At 49.7% G+C, this 19959-nt stretch overlaps 1 protein-coding gene across 3 annotated transcripts in view; it reads left to right on the top strand.

The window, feature by feature from the left end:
* The window catches only part of LOC107120596 (transducin-like enhancer protein 1), a 60357-nt gene that overhangs the window by 18074 nt on the left and 22324 nt on the right, over window positions 1–19959 (top strand). For 2 of the 3 annotated variants that reach the window (XM_015423325.1, XM_015423323.1), the window contains exons 7-10: window positions 2828–3023; window positions 5689–5705; window positions 7839–7943; window positions 8762–8806. In XM_015423325.1, coding sequence (XP_015278811.1) covers window positions 2828–3023; window positions 5689–5705; window positions 7839–7943; window positions 8762–8806 — 363 coding nt within the window. Of the gene's footprint in view, window positions 1–2827; window positions 3024–5688; window positions 5706–7838; window positions 7944–8761; window positions 8807–11214; window positions 11368–17438; window positions 17451–19959 lie in introns of all 3 variants that reach the window. The other variant, XM_015423326.1, reaches the window with a different exon arrangement.

The following is a 19959-nucleotide window of genomic DNA, read 5'->3' as shown; positions in this document are numbered from 1 at the left end:
GGGGAACTTACCTCCTCCTGCTGCTTCCTCCTCTTCCTCATAGGTGTGGAGCTCCCCCTCTCCCGCGAGTATCGCGGGTCCCCCCCTTGTGTTTATCTAATTCCCCCTTGAAGCCGTCCGTGCTTGTAGCCGCCGCCACCTCCTGTGGCAGTGAATTCCATGTGTTCATCACTCTTTGGGTGAAGCAGGACTTCCTTTTATCTGTTCTGACCCGACCGCTCAGCAAGTCTGTTCTAACGTGTGACACACACCCTTCTTCTTAGGGATGTGGTTTTGAAATGGTCTCTCCTGCCTTTTTTGACTCTCAGCCGCACTGTCACTGGAGTCTGGCATATTTCCTTCCCGTTGTGCAACCCGACCGCTCAGCAAGTCTGTTCTAACGTGTGACACACACCCTTCTTCTTAGGGATGTGGTTTTGAAATGGTCTCTCCTGCCTTTTTTGACTCTCAGCCGCACTGTCACTGGAGTCTGGCATATTTCCTTCCCGTTGTGCCAGGGATTCTCCTTCTGTTTGCCAGCAGCCGTGCCCAGCTCTTCCGGGTGGGGCCTTCCCCTCTGGCTGATCCCTCCCGGTCTTGAGTGCAGCTTAGCTTCTTCCTACAGCTCCTGGGAACCGGTTTTCTGTTCCCGCTCAGGTCTTTTTCTCTCCGCAGTGTCTTCGTTTCCCAAGAAAATCTTGCCTCGTAACAGGCCAAGAACAATCCCCCGCCAGAGCGCCCAGACTGTGGGTGTGTAAGGCTTCCTAGAACGATGGGCTACCCCATTCATAAGAAAGATAAATTACGGAGGGTTTAAAAAAAAAAAAAGAATATAAGAATGCTGTTTTCCTTCCCTCCAGCAATAATGGGAGTTGGTGATATGCTAGGTCTTTGGGCGAAAAAAATATTTTTTTGTGGGGGCGTGGTGCGGGGGGGGGGGGGGGGAATCTGCGTTCCCCGAGTCTTGGTGCTGATATAATTTGTGCTCTGTACGAAGGGGCTCGAAATATGCATAATACATAGAAGCACAATGCACAGCAATAATAAACAGGGCCCCAACGGCAACCAACAGAGCCCCCTCCCGGTCTCCCACTTCTGTTCGAAGCCTCGTACCTACAAAAAACATTAGCGCTGGCCAAGTGATCCCGCGTGGGCCAGAAGTGCACTATTGATTGAGCGCGTCTGACCCCAGAATGTGCACCTGGAAGCGTTTAAGCTTGGTTGGGCTGATGCAGTTATAGATTTTGCGTCTGCTCTCGGAGGGCGGCAGCGTCTCAGCTGGCCCACCACACTGGATTGCTCTGCTCAGGAATCGCCTCGGCACGCATTTGCCAAGGAGAGCTTGCAGCCGTGAAGTCTCATAAAGACGCCTTGTCCAGCGGCCGACCCGTTGTTTCTTCCAGGAGGAGGACTCTCGGAAATATTTTATTTTTGAACTAAGATTTGAAGTGTCCCTTGTTAGACATGCTCCTTAATGGTCCCGGGAATCTGGATTTCGGAAATATTCTCTGAAAAATCTTCCTTGCAGATCCTGTGAATTGGCCTGTCTTTTAAGCTGTCGCTTTCCGTTTCCAAAACTGCTGGTCTCTGAAGACTCTGCGGCCCTTCATAGCTATTTGGGCTTGGGTATAATGCAAACGGAAGTCTCACCAGTTCATGGCTGACGTGCGGGGTCTGCTGAACGCTTTGATAATGACCAGTTTTTCTGTAATTTTTAAGGGAAGCTTGATGCAGCTGTGAGAAACACTGGTGGAACCGAAGTACAGTCTGCAATCGTTCCAACTCCAAAAAACCCATTTTCTTTGTTTTTTGCTGGCTGTGAGAAGCTATGCTGTCTAGTTCAGAGTGCCCCCCCCCAAACGTTGACCTTTCTTGGCACCTACCAAAGTGGGTGGGGCTAGATGGGGCTCCTCCCCCACAGGGTTTCAGATTGGCCCTTGGAGATCAGATTGGCTAGGGAGATTAAACTAACATTGTTTGGGGGGCAGCTCCCCTGCAGTGTTGGTTTTATTCTTCCTCACCCCTTTCCCCCAGTTTCACACCTTTTCCCCACACTTAGCCAGTTTGGTGTAGTGGTGAGGAGTGTCGGAGTCTAATCTGGAGAACCGGGTCTGATACCCCAACTCCTCCTCCACGTGAAGCCAGTTGGGTCACTTTGGATCGGTCGCAGTTCTCTCAGAACTCTCTCAGTCCCCCTACCTCACAGGGTTTCAGTTGTGGGGAGAGGAAGGGAAGGTGACTGTAAGCCGCTATGAGACTCCTTCAGGTAGTAAAGAGCAGGGTGTAAAAACCAACTCTTCTTCTTCAGCATATTTTTTAATTACCCTCTTTTCCCTTCCCCTTGGGCGTCCTCTGTGCTTGGCTCTACCTCCCGTGGCAGCCATTTTGTGCTTGGCTCTACCTCCCGTGGCAGCCATTTTGTGCTTGGCTCTACCTCCCGTGGCAGCCATTTTGTGCTTGGCTCTACCTCCTGTGGCAGCCATTTTGTGCTCGGCTCTACCTCCCGTGGCAGCCATTTTGTGCTCGGCTCTACCTCCCGTGGCAGCCATTTTGTGGTTGCACCCACTGCCCTGGGGTAGAATTCTGAAGGTGCCCACCGGCTCGAAAAGGTTGGGGACCCCTTGTCTAGTTTGTTGATTTCAGGTTCTTGATTCTCCTGGTGTCCCAAGCAAACTGAATAATACGTCCCCCCCCCTTGTGCCTCTGAGCGCTGGGCTCTCGGTGTCCCAAGCAAACTGAATAATACGTCCCGTCCCCCCTTTGTGCATCTGAGCGCTGGGCTCTCAGACTCTTGGTGTGATCTCAGAACTGCTTGTGCCTCTGCCCTCCCCCTTATTTTTCTCACCAGCACCAGCTTCAGGCCCAGCACCTCTCCCATCATGCACCCCCCATCCCGCTGACCCCTCACCCCTCCAGCGTGCAGTCGGCAAGCCTGGCGACCATCGGCAGCGCTTCTGGGCTCTTGGCGCTCTCCGGGGCCCTGGGGGCTCAGGCCCAGCTTGTCCCAAAGGACGATCGAGGACTTCATGATCCTGAGCACAGAGGTACGGGGTGGATGCTGGCAGCAGTGTGATATGGGAGCGCCTGTCCGAAGAACCAGGGGATAAAAGCGGGTCAGTGATACCACACAGCTATAGCAGAGCTCCCATCTTCACCTGGTCAAGCCTGTAAATTCAGCACGAGGCACACTTCCGTAGGAAGGGAGTTCCAGAGCTCAGGCGCCACCACTAAAAAGACCCTAGCTCTAGGGCCCGCCCGCCAAGACTGGCGCCAAATGCCCAGGCTTCACCTGCAGGCGTGTTCTTCTTGGCTGAATTCAGCAAGACAACTTCTTGGCTGATTTTAAGGGATTTGGACTAGGAGACTGCCTGGGTTCAGATCCCCATTCCGCCATGGAAGCCCACTTGAGTGGCTCTGGGCCAGTCAGCCTGGCCTACCTCACAGGGCTGTTGTAAGGATAAAATGGAGGAGAGGAGCACGATGGGGTGCCCGTTGGTGATAAAGACGGTGGGTAAGCAACATAAATCAGCATTGACCCAGTTTTAGAATTGATTGCATTTTTCTCTCTCTTTCTTCGGTGGCCTTTTTTATCCTTGTTTTTACTGTTTTTAAAAGAATCCTTAGTGTCGGAAGCAGGTGCTTACAGGAGACAGTGGGGGCATGGATCTTTTCAATAAAATGCCTTTAGCAAGCCAATGGGGAAGTGATGGGTGTGTGTGTGTGGACTGGGGAGTTTCAGTCACCCAGGCAAGCCAAACTGAGTGTCCCAGCTGAGACCTGGGCAAGAGCATAAGGTCGTGAAGGTCTCATGAAGTCTAATTGTTACAGTCTGTCAGGGGTCCAACAGGAGCATCCCCAGTACATTAAATGACCCCTAGAATAACCCCTAGAAGTGAAACATGTGTCCTTTTGATTATCCCCAGCATCTGGCATTTGGTGGTAGAGTGCCTCTGTCCATGGAGGTTCAGTTTAGCTTTTCTAGGTCCTCAGAGAGCAAGTTGGCAGCTTCCATACTGAGATTTGTGATTTTGGTAAGCTGTAGATAGTGGTTTTAAGCAGGGCTTTTTTAATTTTTGTTTTGGAAAAAGAGGTGCCTGAAGTCTCAAGAGGGAAATGAAGTTTTCAGTCTGTATATTGAAAACTCATGAACTAAAAACAATTTTGTCAAAGAGGTTCCTGAACTCTGTTCCGGCGCGTTCCCCCAGAACCCCCCCCCCCGGTTTTAAGCAATTACGGGCAATGTTCCCTCTAAGCTGTGGAGTCCTGTGAGCAAAAATTCTACCTTGTGAAGCTACTGGCATTAAAAGTTGTGAGCTAGCCACTTGGCTACTGTATGCATTAGTTTGCTTTGGAGCCATCCTTCCAGAGCTAAGACAAAAATGTGTGAGCTGGAGGCTAAAAAACTGTGAGCTAGCTCACACTAACTCAGCTTAGAGGGAACACTGATTACGGGGATAGGAGATGGACTTGGGAGTGTTAGGATTAGGGGAAGGGGGGTGCAAGGGGCAGGGGAAATGAGGATGGGGGGGTGGCCTGCTTCCTTGATTTTCGCTTTCACAACGGTGGGCAAGGCTGTGTTCGGATTGTGTTGCTGGGCTACTGACGTTTATCACTTCTCAGCCCCTCTTCCTTTCCCCTTTGATACGTGGTTTATATGTGGTCCTTTAAGTCTAAGCTTTTTGGGTGGGTGGGTGGCTCTGGAATTCTCGAAAATTAGAGTTTTACTTTTAAGGTGCCTCAAAGACCAGAATGTAGAGACGTAAATCTTGCAGATGTGTGCTAATACTCCCCCCCACACACACACACACACAGAGTGTTATCTTGGGAGGGAAAGTATCATCTGAAAAAATACTGTCTGTGCAAGATGAATGTTACGGAAATGAACCCATCAAATCCATTTTTGCTAAGGGGCAATTTAAAAGGGAAAAAAAACCCTCAGTCTTTCAGTTTGTTCTGACCCAGTGTAGTATAGTGCTTAGAGGAGGACCCGGGTTTGAATCCCTACTCAGCTTTGAAGCTCACTGGGTGACTGTGTGCCAGTCGCCCTCTCTCAGCCTGCTATACCTTGCAGGGCTGTTGAGAAAGAACATGGAGGAAGGGAGAACCACTTATGGAAGCACGCCAGGATAGAAAAATGTACTTTTGTGGTCATGTGGGACAAAATATTCGAAACATCCATCAAATAGAAGCGCAGTCTGGTAGATATAGTCTCTGGCGCTGTAAACCTACATTAATACCTTGACTGGTCCCCAGTGTGCCTGTTTATGGCTAAAAGGGGAAAAAAACGTTTAGCAAACATCTCTGTTTAGTCACCTGGAGGGAATCTCCTCTCACCATAGGTGACCAGGCTGTATTCAAGCCTCATAATTTGTCAGTGGGAAAGGGGGAGCAGAGAAGTAACAGATCCTGCACTTAGCTCTGCCAGGGTGCTATCAAACAAACAGCGGCAATGCACCTTAGTTTTTTTGGGTTTTTTCTAAAATTTTAATTGCAGCTTAGCAATAAAGGCTATTCTAACCCATTTAGTAATAGCGAAGGGGAGGGATGAAAGCCCCCCCCCCCGCATGCACAGACAATGTCTTGTTTGCAATTTCAAATGAAATGGGAAGCGTGTGGTTTGTGTGTCCTGCGTGTTGCTAAATTCTCATCCTTTCTTGTCATTCCCCCCCCTCCTCGCACTGTTGCTGATCGGTGTTGCTATGGCGACAGAGAGAGACCCGGGTCCCGTAAGTCTCTGTTTTCCTTTCCGTTTCTTGCTCCCCCACCCCCATTTTCCAGTTGTTTGGGCTTCTTCCCCCTTCCTTGGCCAAGAGAAAGCATTGGCCAAAAGGAGGAGGAGGAGGGGTGCGGAAAGGGCTGGCTGGATGTGCGCTTGTGTGTGCGCGCGCACGCGCGCGCATTCTTAAAGCTGCTTTTGTGTGTATTTGGAGCAGGGGGGGGACCTACTCAGCAATGGGGTGGGGAGCATCTGTCCCACTGGTTGTCAGGCAAGCTAAGAGAACTATAGCCCACTGTTCCCCACTTGGGTGTGGGGTGTTCAAGGATGGGGGGGGAGGTCATGTGCACCCTCCCATTATGTTTTGGCGGGCATGATCCTGAGAGAGCCGTGTGCATGAGCATCAGGCTTTTGAGGAAGGAGTCCGGCATTCGAAGCGTCTTTGATTTGGGGCCAGCTCTTCATCCGGTCTACCTTGCAGGGTTCTTAAGAGGATGAGATGAGATGAAGCCACCCTATGTATGTCTCCCTTAGGTTTTTGGAGGAGCAGGGGGGATGGAATAGGGGTGACTGTTCCCCATCTCCAGTTCAGTTGGTTAGCAGCCTTCCTTCTCCCCATGCCCCGTTCTAAAGGACATTTTTATACAGTCAGAAGCGTTGCATGATAAAACACAAAGTTATGGCACTTAAAAAAAAAAAGTTGCCCGTACTCAAGCAAATCTCAATGTTTCCTCCACACAAGACAAAATAAATACGTTAAAACCGGTGCGTCTAGAGACGTAGCACATCAAGCAGAAGACAAAAGCTGACATGCTAAATTTCTACATGCAGGGAATGTTAATTCCCTCCCCCCCCCCCCCCCCGTTTCTCACCATAAGCGAGAGATCCCTGGGTCTTCTGCTTACTATGATGTTTCATGTCTGAGCACAAAATCTGTTACAAGCAATGTTTCCTCTAAGATGTGGAGTCTTGTGAGCAAAAATTCTACCTTGTGAGCGACGGGCATTAAAGTTGTGAGCGAGCGATTTGCCTGCTGCATAAATTAGTTTGCTCTGGAGCCCTCCTTCCTGAGTGAAGACAAAAAAGTGTGAGCCAGAGGCTAAAAAACTGTGTGCTAGCTCACACCAACTCAGCTTAGAGGGAACTCTGGTTACAAGTAGCCAAAATGTCCGGTCTCTCTTGGTTCGTGCGCTAGCATGAAGTTGAGTAGGGAATGCCCTGTCAAATGCTGTCAGGGGCAGGTGATAAGTTGAGCACAGGCCCATAGCTACAGTGGGACATCTCTGGGCCAGGTCCCCCGACTTGCTGACAAGGCTCCCTGACTACTTCCCAGCCAGCCCAGGGAGTCACAACCTCCTCTCCTGGATTAAATTGATTAAGCAGTGCCCCCTAAGATATTTAAATGCCCCTTGACTTTAAAAAATCCTGGCTACAGGGTTTTTTGAGCAGCATTTCCATTGGCTAACATGTTGGGGGGTGGGGTGGGGGGTGGGCATCTGGCCAGATCTCAGCTTTCAATGCCAGCCCTAGAGCACTTCTGAGCATGAACAGAGAGCAGTCTGCAAGATGTGAATTGCAGCTCATGCTCTGGCTTAAGAGCTGGGGGGGGGGCACTACCTGACTGGAGCCCCAGAACCTCTTTTTTAAGGGTCCTGAAGTGTGAAAGTTGTACTCTGTTGATGCCCAAAGGCACCGTCAAGCTTTCAATACCCTCTTCTGCCTGTAGTCTTGTGTTTACGGTGAGGAAGAACGTGATTGTGAATCGTCGGTTGGGGGGGATAGAGACATATCTTTCTAGGGGCCCCCTCCAATGTTCCCTCTAAGCTGTGGAGTCTTGTGAGAAAAAATTCTACTTTGTGAGCTACTGGCATTAAAGTTGGGAGCAAGTGATTTGGCTACTGCATAAATTACTTTGCTCTGGAGCCATCCTTCCTGAGCTAAGACAAAAATGTGTGAGCCGGTGGCTAAAAAACCGTGAGCTAGCTCACACTAACTCAGCTTAGAGGGAACACTGGCCCCCTCTCTAAAAAGTGATCTGTGTGGTGGTGGCGGGGGGGGGTGGTTGAGAAGTTTACCTGCTGTCACTGATGTGTTTCCTTTCAATGGGGGGTGGGTCTCCTCTTTGCCCCTCTCCCTTCTCCAGAGTTCGTTAGCCCTGTCCAACGGAGAAAGGATGCGGGCCATTTCGGACTACCTGACCGGTGGCAAAAAGAGGAAGTCAGAGGAGAAAGATTACGGCACAGACTATGTATGTTTTCGTTGAGGGTTGGGAGGTGCCTGTGTGAGGGAAGCTACAGGGTGGGGACTGGAGGTGGGCCGTGTTCTCCGGAGGGACTTTTTAGGCCGTTTGGTCTTGCGGCACCAAAGGGGGGGTGGCGGCAAACAAGGCATGCCTCTTGAGCACATGCAGTGTGTCTCCCCCCCTTTCCCAGTGAATTAGTCTGCTGAGAACTTTCTCTTCCTTCTCACCCCGCTTTGTTCTAGCTAGAAATAGACTTCCAGTTTTAAATACTGGCGCTACAGATGTGAGAATTGCACAGTGGAGATTCCCCGCCCCCAATCTCAGGGTGGGATGTGGTGGGATATCCGTACTCTCTCCTTCCTCCCCACACTTGGTTTTTTTGGGGGGGGGCCTAGCAAGGGGCCCCCCCCCCCACCCATGCAACCTGTACCTTGCGGCCTGTTTGAAAATCTCCCACTGGTGTGGTCTGCAAGGGGGTGTGCGCACGTTCAGTTTGTGGAGTCATAAGTGGTACCGATTTGGGTTAGAAGGAGCAGCGTCCAGATCAGGTATATTTACAGGTGGACTTTGGCTCCTCCCCACCCCCCGGGTCTCTGCTTTAATTTTCTAAAACGCTGCTGAAAGCGCAAACTAAAACGAAGGGAGGGGGGATAGTTCTGGTCATGTGCTTTGCATATGCTCAGAATCCTTGCAAGGTATTTGAAGACGGGTGTGTGTGTGTGTCAGGAGAGGGAATCCTTCTGGGGTTTGAGAAGGGGGCTCCGTGAATCTGTGGAGTAATATTTGCTCTTCTTCTCCCCCCCCCCCCGCCGGCAAGTTTTCAGGGGAGCGACGGAGAGAAGAGCGACGATAACCTTGTGGTGGACGAGGTAGGAGAATGTGTGCTGCCTTCTGGCTGGGGCGTACGCGTGTCGTGCGTGATGAGGCTTAAGCATTCTTTATGGGAGTGAAGGTTCACGCCGCTTTGCCCTGCGGTGTGGGGGGGCTGGTTGATATGGAACGTATTTCCATTTTGTAGAATTTGCATTGGGAGAAGGGGAGTCAGGTAGGATTCCTCCGGCAGTGAAATATCGGTGCGCTGGGCTGTTGGAAAGGCAGAGAGACCCAAATCCTGTGATGTCCAGCCACTGCCTCTGGCTTCAAAGAGATCAGCGAGGTATTGCGCACGCCATTTCGAGCGTATCTTCACAACCCATGAAGCCTAGAAGCCTGTCTTCTTTTATGGAACTTGGGGCATAAATGCACAGCTCTGGGTGGGAGGACACTGTGGAGAGCCAGTCGTAGGCGCACCTTCTGTACCAGCAATGGATGTCAGGACTGGGATGAGAGGGGCTGTGGCTCAGTAGCAGAACATCTGCTTGGCATGCAGAAGGTCCCAGGTTCAATTCCCTGGCATCTCTAGCTAAAAGATCAGGTAGTAGGGGGATGTGAAAGATCTTAGCCTCAGACCCTGAAAAGCAGCTGCCAGTCAGAGCAGGCAATACTGACCTTGATAGAGTAATGGTTGATAAGGCAGCCTCATCTGTGATTGAGGGCAGAGAGGCCATCATTAAATCCAAGGGCCAGGGTAACGGCTTCAGTGTCTGGATCTGAATGTGAACTTGGCAGTGAAGTCTCTTTGGTTGCTATGATGATCTCACCCTCTCCCCTCCTTCACGTACGGGATTTTCCCTTCTTTCCTGCTGAGCAGACCCCGTATCTATTTTCTTCTTATCTGGTTGTCTATGGCTGTCCCACTCAGTTGCTTTATTATAGATAGGTAGAGAGAGAGTTGCTGGCCCTGCCCAGGGAATTGAGGGAAGGGACCAAATCACCTTCTTATATTCAACTGAAATGGCACAAGAGTGGCTTTTGACAGTTCAAAGTAAGCAAAAAAAAATTTTTTTAACTTAGAGGAGAAAAGGTCAGGTGGAATCGGGTAGGATGTATGAGGTAGACCAATAATAAAACTGAGGTGACTTTATAATCACACTAATTCTGGATAATTTGTTGCCAACAAGTAAGTGTTCCTGCTATTCAAAAAGGCCTTGTGAAACTTTGAGGAAAGAGGCTTTCTTTTCACTTTCTGCTTAACCACTCAAGCATTGGTTTCTGAGTTTCACTGATTCTTAAAGTCTAGAAGGGAGGAACCTACAATCAAGTTCCCCAAATCCTTCTATATACACAGACCAGGGATCACTCCTCTTTTAAGAGCTATCTCCCTTTTCACTGGCAGGGATTACTTCTCTTAACTAGAAGCTCTGTCCGTTTTCGACTTGAACATGGATCCTCTCTGATCCTCTCACTCCTTTTGCCTTCTTCCCAGTCCACAGTCAGCACTTAACTGTCTTTTCTTCAACTGTCAGTTCCTGACTGTCATTTCTTAACTTCCACAGAATTCCATTGGAACAGCCTGTCTCTCAAAGGTTCTCAGATGCTGTTAGGCATTAACCCATGACAGTCCGTCACAGTCGCTTTGGGGCCGATCATGCACTTTCTCTCTCAGCCTAATCTACATCATAGGGCTATTTTGAGAACAAATCAGGTAGGATAAAACAGTGGCGGTACAATGTGCACTGCCCTGTGCTCCTTGGAGGATTGGTGTGATGGAAATTCAGTCAATCGCTCAATAACATAAAATGTCTTGAAACTAAACATATGATTCCAGGCAATTACGGGAACTTTCCCAAGTCATTAAATGGCAGGGAAAGGTCTTTGTCGGCATCTACAGGACATTAGCTAGATGCAGGTGTCCCTGGCCTTTTCGAGCCTGTGTGCACCATTGGAATTCTGACACAGGGTGCTGGGCACAGCTACAAAATGGATGCCTCGGAAGGTGGAGCCAACCACAAAATGGCTGCCACCAGACATTGCAGCCACACATACAGTGTGCAGGGAGAAGGGAATACACAAGGAAAGTGGAGTGACATAGTATAAAAGCAACATTGTAGTAGCAGCTGAAATAACATTATTTTAATCTGCCCGGCCCAATCAGAAAGCCTGTAGGGCAAGTGTCACACATGGCCCCACCTACATTCTAACAACACTTGACGGGTGTCAGAAAAGGTGTCAGCAGGTGCTGTGGCATCCACGAACACGACATTGGGGACCCCGAGCTAGTGAGTGAACCTGGAAGGAACCCTCTGCAAGCAAAGCAGGTGTTCTACTGCTGAGCTCTCCCTCTCTCTCTCTTTCTGCCAGACCCCTTGCGAATAGCAAGCCCCCCAGAGAAGCTGGCTTGTGCCAGTGATGCTCTCCTTCCCTCTGTGATGCTCTTCTTCCCTCCTGCCCCCCACAGGACCCCTCTTCCCCCCACAGCGTCCACTCCTTCTCCTCCCGAGAGAATGGGGTAGACAAAGTGTCCCTGCAGCGGAAAGAGACGATTCAGCTCAGTCCCACCTCCATGGCTTCCTCCAGCAGCACCTCCCCACCACGGATCACCAAGGATGTGGTCGTAGTAAGTGTAGCATGGTTGTGCATGGTGCTTGGTGTGTGCATGTGCAAGAGAGTGTATTTTAGTATGGGAACAAATTGGGGAAAGAGGCAATTCTGAAACGGAAAAATTGGAGTCAGGACTTTCCAGTGTGTTCCGTTTTAGAGGGCTGAATTTTTAACAAATGTATTGATGGATGAGGATGGGAATGCCGTGCCTCTCCTCTAAAGCTAGAATGGGGCTGGTTTTAGGGTTGCCGACATCCAGGTGGGGCCTTGAGATCTCATAGATTTACAGCTTGGGGTAGACAAAGTGTCCCTGCAGCGGAAAGAGACGATTCAGCTCAGTCCCACCTCCATGGCTTCCTCCAGCAGCACCTCCCCACCACGGATCACCAAGGATGTGGTCGTAGTAAGTGTAGCATGGTTGTGCATGGTGCTTGGTGTGTGCATGTGCAAGAGAGTGTATTTTAGTATGGGAACAAATTGGGGAAAGAGGCAATTCTGAAACGGAAAAATTGGAGTCAGGGCTTTCCAGTGTGTTCAGTTTTGGAGGGCTGAATTTTTAAAAAATGTATTGATGGATAAGGATGGGAATGCCGTGCCTCCCCTCTAAAGCTACAATGGGGCTGGTTTTAGGGTTGCCGACATCCAGGTGGGGCCTTGAGATCTCATAGATTTACAGCTGATCTTCAGAGATCACTTCCCCTGGAGAAAATGGCTAGGAGGGTGGACTCAATGGCATTGTACTAGGGGTGTGCATTCGGCTTTGCCAAATGGAATAAATACCAAAAAAATACCTTATCGGTATTTTTCGGGTATTTTTTCCTTATTTTTCAAGTATTTATTCCTTATCGATATTTTTCAGGTATGTATTTTTTGTCATCTTCTGGGCGTGGAACAGAGGTCACTGGGGGGTGTCTAATCTGATTCAGCTACCAATAAGGTGCTCCTGAATAAAAGCCGATCTTATTTGGCTTTTATTCGGGTGCCCATCCCCGAATCAGGGAGGGAAGGGAAACCAGATCGGGGAGGCATCTTTAAAAGCCTCCCCAATCTGTCTTCGCTTCCCCCACTCAGTCTGCCATGGCCCCCCGGGTGGGGAAGTGAAGGGGAGGGTGAGCGGGTCAGTTTTACTTCCCTTTGCTTGAAAGTGGAGGGAGTGAAACTGACCCATCTTTACCTCCCATTCCCTTCCCCAGCCACTCTGCTGTGGCAGGGCGGCTGGGGAAGGGAAGGCAGCAGCAGTATGGCTGGGGGAGAAAGGGGGAGGCATTCAAATGCCATTCCCTCCGTTCTCCAACCAGGCTCCCCCTTTGGAGTTGCACTGCAGCAGTGGCACGGTCTCTCCTTTGTACCCTATGGTTTAACATTTTTAAATTCCTTCTCTCTTCACTTCACTTTCCAGTCTGGGGAAGCGAAGGGGAGGCATCTTTAAAAGCCTCCCCGATCTGTCTTCGCTTCCCCAGTCAGAATGCCATGGCGGCTGGCTGGGGAACCTCAGGGAAGGGAGAGTGGGTCAATTTAACTCCTCCTTGGCTTGGAAGCAGAGGGGGAGTGAAACTGGCACAACTGGCTGGGGAACCTCAGGGAAGGGAGAGCGGGTCAATTTCACTTCTCCTTGGCACAATATTTTCAGCAATGCCCAGTATTTCCAAATCCCACTATAGTACCAATACTAGGATTTGGGAATATTGGGATTTACTGATATTTTTCGGGTTTGGTTTACCCAAATCCGAAAGATACCGATTTTTTTTTCCATGCACACCCCTACTGTGCTGAGGTCCCTCCCATCCCAGAATCCTGCTTTCCCCAGGCTTCACCCCCAAATCTCCAGGAATTTCCCAACTGGGAGCCAGCAACCCTAGCTGGTTTTGCATGTGCATGAGTCTTGCGCAAATGCAACTGAATGTGTGAGCCACCTTCAGGGAAGTAATGTGATGGTTTGCGTTGGACCCTTGTGTGTAGGGGCAGCGCATTCAGGATACAAAGTCAGGTGTTTTGGAATGCTGGCGGATGAGAATCCGGGGCTCCTTTTGGCTGCTATTGGCCATGTTTGAACGAACGGGCTGGGAATATATTGGGCAGCAACGGAACGTTCACAAGCAGTCTCACCACAAGATCTCTTGGCCCTGTTATAATGGAGACCAGAAGGACCGAGGCTGCCTGGGTTCCTATTGGCTGAGCTTGAACGAAGGCTGTAAGAATACATGGGGCAGTGACAGAATGTTCATAAGCAGTCTCATCACAAGATCCCTTTCCCTGTTATAATGGAGACCAGAAGGACCAAGGCTGCCCTTGCGGCCTGCCTGTGGCTCAAAGCCCAGAAGGAATGGCATTGCGTAATGGCCTTGTGGCATAGCTGGGGGGAAGGGGGGGGGGAAGAATTCCTCCCTCAAATTGCTCTCCTGGGGAGTGAGGTTTTTCTGTTTTTCTTTCCAGTGCCGATTGTGGCAGCTGCGGCTTGGGAAGACAGCGGCGAGAGGCCTCCAGGAAGGGCAGCCAAGTGTGCTGCCAGGTTTTGAAAAATTCATTTCGGAGGTCCCGGAGGAGGAAGGAAGGATTACGACATGTTCGTTCTCCTCGTCCCCCCACCGATTCCTGACTTGTGCTTTCTACCCCCTCAGTGGACAACTTGACCACTGCGCATTCCTCTTTTACAAACAGAAGCTTCAGCACGGAGCCAAATTCAGAGATTCGAGATGTTTTCTCTTCTTTGAACCGTCTAACGCAGACTTTTCGTATTGCACTGTAACCTATTTCATTCGGTGCAATTATTGGCTGTGTTTCGGCTACAGCCGAACCGCGTAAATAGCCACGGCGGATAGTGGCCCCCACACCAAGTGACCAGCAAGCATTTGTAAATTGGAAGAGAGTAGGCTCTTTTCTTCAAAGCAAGGAAAGCCCCCCAAAAGTGCCCAATTTTTTTTTATTATTTAAAAGCTCCTTTTTTGTGTCGGGGAGTTTTAAATTTCAAAACATTCCCGGTGGTGGGGAGAGAATCTACAAATATAATATATAGGGGAAATAACATGATTTTAGGAAATCTATTAAAACATTGTATGATGAAACCTTTAAAATCCTGAAGAGGCAAAAATATCGTTGCTAATTTTGGATTTTAATGGGAAAGAATAAAAAAAAACTCTTAAATACAAGCAGGGGGGCCTACAAGGACTCAATTGGGGGAGGGACCCTTTGGAAATCCCATCCCAATTTTCCCCCCAACCAGGATTCTATAAACTCACTGGGGCTGCATTCAGACGGGAAACTAATCCCACCATTGTCCCGGCTTTAATTTGATCTAGATCTTTTTCATCCGGCGGTGCATGACCAGACAGCTTCCCTTACTGCGTGCGTACTTCGCGGTGGATTGTCTAGATGGTGTCCACTTGAAGGAGCTGAGTGGTCAGGGTTTTTTTTTTAAATTCTCTTTGTGCATGCGCATCCGCGCCTCAACGTGTACTTGTTTTTCCGTGCACGCGCGTAATTTAATGGTTAAAGCACTGCCAGTGGCACCTCCCTCTAGGTACCTTTTTAATTAACACAGTTCATAAAATTCACAGGCAATTAAGAAACACGAAATTGTCCAGGACGTTTGAGTGGAGCTCTGCGGCTGTCGCGCGTATACCCGCTTATGCGCACACCGCTAAGATTTTTTTTTTAAATGGAGGGTTGTGCGCTGGAAAGATCAGACGGGGGAAAGTCCACCATTGGCCCGTCAGCAAGCATTAGCCCCGGACTTTAACTAGTATCTTTTAATTATGGCTCCCTGGCGGGGCTAAACGGGCTGATCACGGAAGCCGCACGTTTCCCAGATTTCAGTGTCTGATCATTCCCTTTCAATCCACCAGGCACTCGTGCCTGGCATGGATCTAAAGACCTGTCTGACCATCACCTGGGTCTTGATTTCCCCAGCCCTCTCTTTTCTTTAATTGATTCTCCGCTGCCCTTGGCACCCCATGTTTCCTGGTGCCTGCTCAGTCCCAATCAATTTTTAAAACTTTGCTCCTCCTCCTTTCGGTTGATTTGCAAAAGCTGTGTATTTTTCTGCATACCTGGAGAGAGCCCCCCCCCCGAGTGTTTGTAGACCCTCCTACTTTGTCTCCGATGGGCGTGATTGTGCTGCTTTTGTGATTGTCTCCGGGGAACGCTATTAGAAGGCGGAGGTATAGGCTGTGTGTTGTTCTTTAAGAAGATAACTATCACCAGACTGCATCGACATGAGAGCGACATGTGGCAGATGGTTTCATACAAGCAGGTCAAAAACATTTGGAACTGGCAGTGTTCTTAAACTTTTTTTTAAAAAAAACCCTCAGTAAAACTAGCCTAAAGCAAATCTAGACAGACCAATGTGTTTAGAACTGGAGACACAGCTAGGGTTGCCAGCTCCAGGTTGGGAAATACCTGGAAATTTTGGGGGTGGAGCCTGAGGAAGGTGGGGTTTGGGAAGGGACCTGTCTGGGGTACAATGTTGTAGTGTCCACCTTCCAAAGTTGCCATTTTCTCCAAAGTAGCTGATATCTGTCACCTGGAGATAAGTTCTACTCTTAGGAGATCTCCAGCCACCACCTGGAGGTTGGCAACCCTAGACACAGTGCTTCGCTTTCAAAGGATCTGTGTCCCCTTGCAGGGGTAGGGCTGCACACCTGTGCCCACTTACTTGGGAGCAAGTGTGCGTGTACACGAAAGCTTCTACCCAGAATTAAACTTAGTTGGTCTTCAAGGTGCCCGACTGGACTCAAACTTTGTTCTGTTGCTTCAGACCAACACGGCGACCCACCTGAATCTATTTGTACCTTAGTAAGCATGAGTCCAGAGCTGCGGTGGCTCAAGTGGTTAAGACGCTGAACTGCAGGCTGTAGAAGGTCAGTAGTTCAGCAGTTCGAGACCCGAGTGTGCCGCACGACGGAGTGAGCTCCCGTCTCTGGTTCCAGCTCCTGCCAACCTAGCAGTTCGAAAGCAAGAAATTGCAAGTAGATAAATAGGTACCACTTTGGTGGGAAGGTAACAGCATTCCGTGCGCCTTGGTGTTTAGTCATGCCGGCCACATGACCACGGAAACGTCTTCGGACAGCGCTGGCTCTTCGGCTTTGAAACGGAGACGAGCACCGCATCCCTAGAGTCGGATTCGACTGGCTTTCGAGCAAGGGAACCTTTACCTTTTTAAGCATGAGTCCAGTTAGGTTTGTTTTGGGGATGCAAAAGGCCACCATGTCATCTGTTTCAGAAAAAAAGGATTGGATTGTGTAAGCTCTCCTTGGTTATGGGAAGAGGGCATGTGTAGTTGAGCGAGGATTGCCTGCAACATCTGAGCTCAGGAATACAAAATGAGTGATGCACTTAAACAGTCTTGCCTTGGGAAATAAAACTTTACCCTTCTTCCACGGTGAATTAGGCAGGCAAAGTCTAGAGAGGCCAGTGTGTTAGTCTCTTGCAGCAGAACAAGACAAGAGTTTGGTGAGTCGTCAAAGACGAATGCGATTAGCTTTTGTGAGCCGACGCACTCCCGTGCATCTGACGAAGTGAGCTTTGACTCACGGAAGCTTCTGCTGGAAGTCACTTGGTTTATCTTTTAAGGTGCCACCGGAGCACCATAAAACAGGAGATTCTAAACTTGTTTATAGATCCAGGTTGGCAGCCGTGTTGGTCTGAACCAACAGAACGAAGCGTGAGTTCAGTGGCGCCTTGAAGACCAACAGAGTTTAATTCTGGGTGTGGGCTTTCGTGACATGAAAGCTTATGCCCAGAATTAAACTTTTTCCTAGAACTGTTTCCGTTTCTCCCTTGGCCTTTGGGCCTCTCTCCACGCTCCCGCCTCCTTTCTCCTGTAGACCCTTTCAGGTCCACCTCAATGGAAAATGGCCAGTTAACTCCTGGAAGATTCCTTCACTCTTCCTTGCAGCTTCTACATATTTCAAGCAAGGTTCTTCCATGCTTCTGGCTAACTCCGTCAGCATGTGCTACCACAGACTGGGATTTAGAAGGGAAAACGGGATTTAGAAGGGAAAACTTGTTCCGCAGTCTCTTGACGACTGATGAAAAGGTAGCTTTAGTTCAGCAACTCTGAGCATTCCCAGAGTGCAGATTCAGCCGTCTAGTAAAGTTGCAAACTTCTACACAACTACTTGTGCTCTGTTTAGCCATTGAGTCTCATAGCTGTGGAAGGCCCTCTCTTCATCCCCTGTTTGAAACTCTCTAAGCTAGCACCTCTTGTGGAAGTGAGTCCCACATGTTAGTTAAGAATGGCAAATGATTAGTTTTTGTCTGTCCCAAATCAGCTGCATTCAATGCCTCCCTAATGACTCCCCAGGAGCTGCGGTGGTTCAAGTGGTTAAGACGCTGAACTGCAGGCTGTGGAAGGTCAGCAGTTCAGCAGTTCGAGACCCGGGTGCCGCATGATGGAGTGAGCTCCCATCTCTAGTTCCAGCTCCTGCCAACCTAGCAGTTCGAAAGCAAGAAACTGCAAGTAGATAAATAGGGACCACTTCGGTGGGAAGGTAACAGCGTTCCGTGCACCTTGGTGTTTAGTCATGCCGGCCACATGACCACGGAAACGTCTTTGGACAGCGCTGGCTCTTCGGCTTTGAAATGGAGATGAGCACCACAACCCTAGAGTCGGATTCGACTGGCTTTCGAGCAAGGGAACCTTTACCTTTACCTTTAATGACTCCCCATTAGGGGGTTGGACTAGATTGCCTATATACCCCCTTACAACTCTGTGATTCTATGATTCCCAGCTCTGTAATATGGGAGAAAAAGTTTAGACTTCTCATTTATGGTCCCTTGGGAACCTCAGCTTTTGGGCAGGGCAAATTCCCTCCCAACTAGAAACCCTGGGAGATAGATTTGAAACAGCAAGAAAATAGGAATCCTGCCTCGTATCCGTGGCGAACCGATACCTCGCTCCGCAGGCAACTTTATGCAAAATTCAGTCTGTTTAGGAGAAAGTCAGAGGCTATTCCAGCAGAGCCTTCCCAGATCGGCAAAAACCATGGAACAACCCGGTGTGATGTAGCAGTTATAGAGTGTTCAACTAGGATCTGGGCGACCTGGGTTCAGCTTGCTGGTTGGCCTCGGTCCTGTTGTTTTCTCTGTTGCGAGGATTAAGTGGGGAAGGGAGAACTGTGTTCCTTGCTCTGAGCAAGGGAGGGGTGGAGTTAGAATCGACTAAGTAGCTGGGTAGACGTTTTATCAGCCTGCCCGGCTTGAGAGCAGGAGTCGATCTGTTTGCTAATGGTGGGTCCACAGTAGAAAAACAGGAAAGGGTCCCCCCCCTCGCTTCCCTTACCTTCTGGATCTGGGAGATCAGAGTCTGATGTGCCCCCCCCCGGGAAACTGGGGGGGAGGGGAGCTACCTCTTGGTTTTGCTCTTCCCTTTCGGGGTGGGGAGAGAGAACCTTGGCTTCATCCCATCAACCAGGTCTTCCATCTCGTCTGGCCTCCCCCAGCTCTCCCCTCCCCCCCTCTCCATCTCACCGCTCATTACCCTGTGCGCTAGCTCTACAAACCTCACAGCTACGCAACCCCACCTGGGTACTGTGCGGTCAGTGCCGAAGGCGCCGTCTGATTTGAGCTTCGATTATGATTTGCATGCTTTGACTGTCCTTTTAATTTGTCGTACCCCACTCTGAGCCTTGCAACGCGAGGAAGAGGGCGGGTTAGAAATCTAATAAAATAAATAAACCAATCGGAGGGCAGAGACAACAAAGATCCGGAGATATTTATATGTGTCCTGCCTCTTGATTCAACATCAGGCACTGGGTTTTTGCTTGCAGAAGGGTGGACTCCCCCACCCCACCCCTACTTGCAACCAATGCTCCCTCTAAGCTGTGGAGTCTTGTGAGCAAAAATTCTACTTTGTGAGCTACTGGCATTAAAGTTGTGAGCGAGCGGTTTGGCTACTGCATAAATTGGTTTGCTCTGGAGCCATCCTTCCTGAGCTAAGACAAAAATGTGTGAGCCAGAGGCTAAAAAATTGTGAGCTAGCTCACACTAACTCAGCTTAGAGGGAACACTGCTTGCAACTATAGTAGTAAGGATCAGGATAAGTAGAATCATAGAATGTTAGGGTTGGAAGGGACCTTGCAGGTCATCCAGTCCAACCCCCCGCACCCTGCAGTAGCATAGCTGAAAGATGGTCGTCCAGCCTCCGCTTGAAAACGTCCAGCGAAGGAGCATCCACCACCTCCCGAGGCAGTCTGTTCCACTGCTCAACCACTCTTACAGTTAGGAAATTTCTCCTGATATTTAGCCGGTATCGACTCCCTTGTCATTTCCACCCATTAGATCTAGTCCTGCAATACGGAGCAAGAGTGAACAGATCTGCTCCATCTTCTACATGACAGCCCTTCAAATATTTGAAGTAGTGTCAGGGCAGGTGGTAGTGGAAAAATGAGGCTGGAGAGGGGACCTCCTTATCGTGGTCTAGTCCAGGGGTGTCCAAACTGTGGCTCGGGAGCCACATGTGGCTCTTTCACACATATTGTGCAGCTCCCGACAGGGCGGCTGGGAAAGCGAAGGGCAGGCATGCCTCCCTGATCGGTCTCCCCGTCCCTCGCCAGTGTTTCCCTCCCTGGGTAGGCTTGAGGGGGCGGGGGGCAGAGAAAGAAAG

The sequence above is a fragment of the Gekko japonicus genome, unplaced genomic scaffold, assembly GCF_001447785.1.
Source record: "Gekko japonicus isolate JY-2015 unplaced genomic scaffold, Gekko_japonicus_V1.1 scaffold1449, whole genome shotgun sequence".
Lineage (NCBI taxonomy): Eukaryota > Metazoa > Chordata > Lepidosauria > Squamata > Gekkonidae > Gekko > Gekko japonicus.
This window is presented reverse-complemented; position numbering and strand designations above follow the sequence as displayed.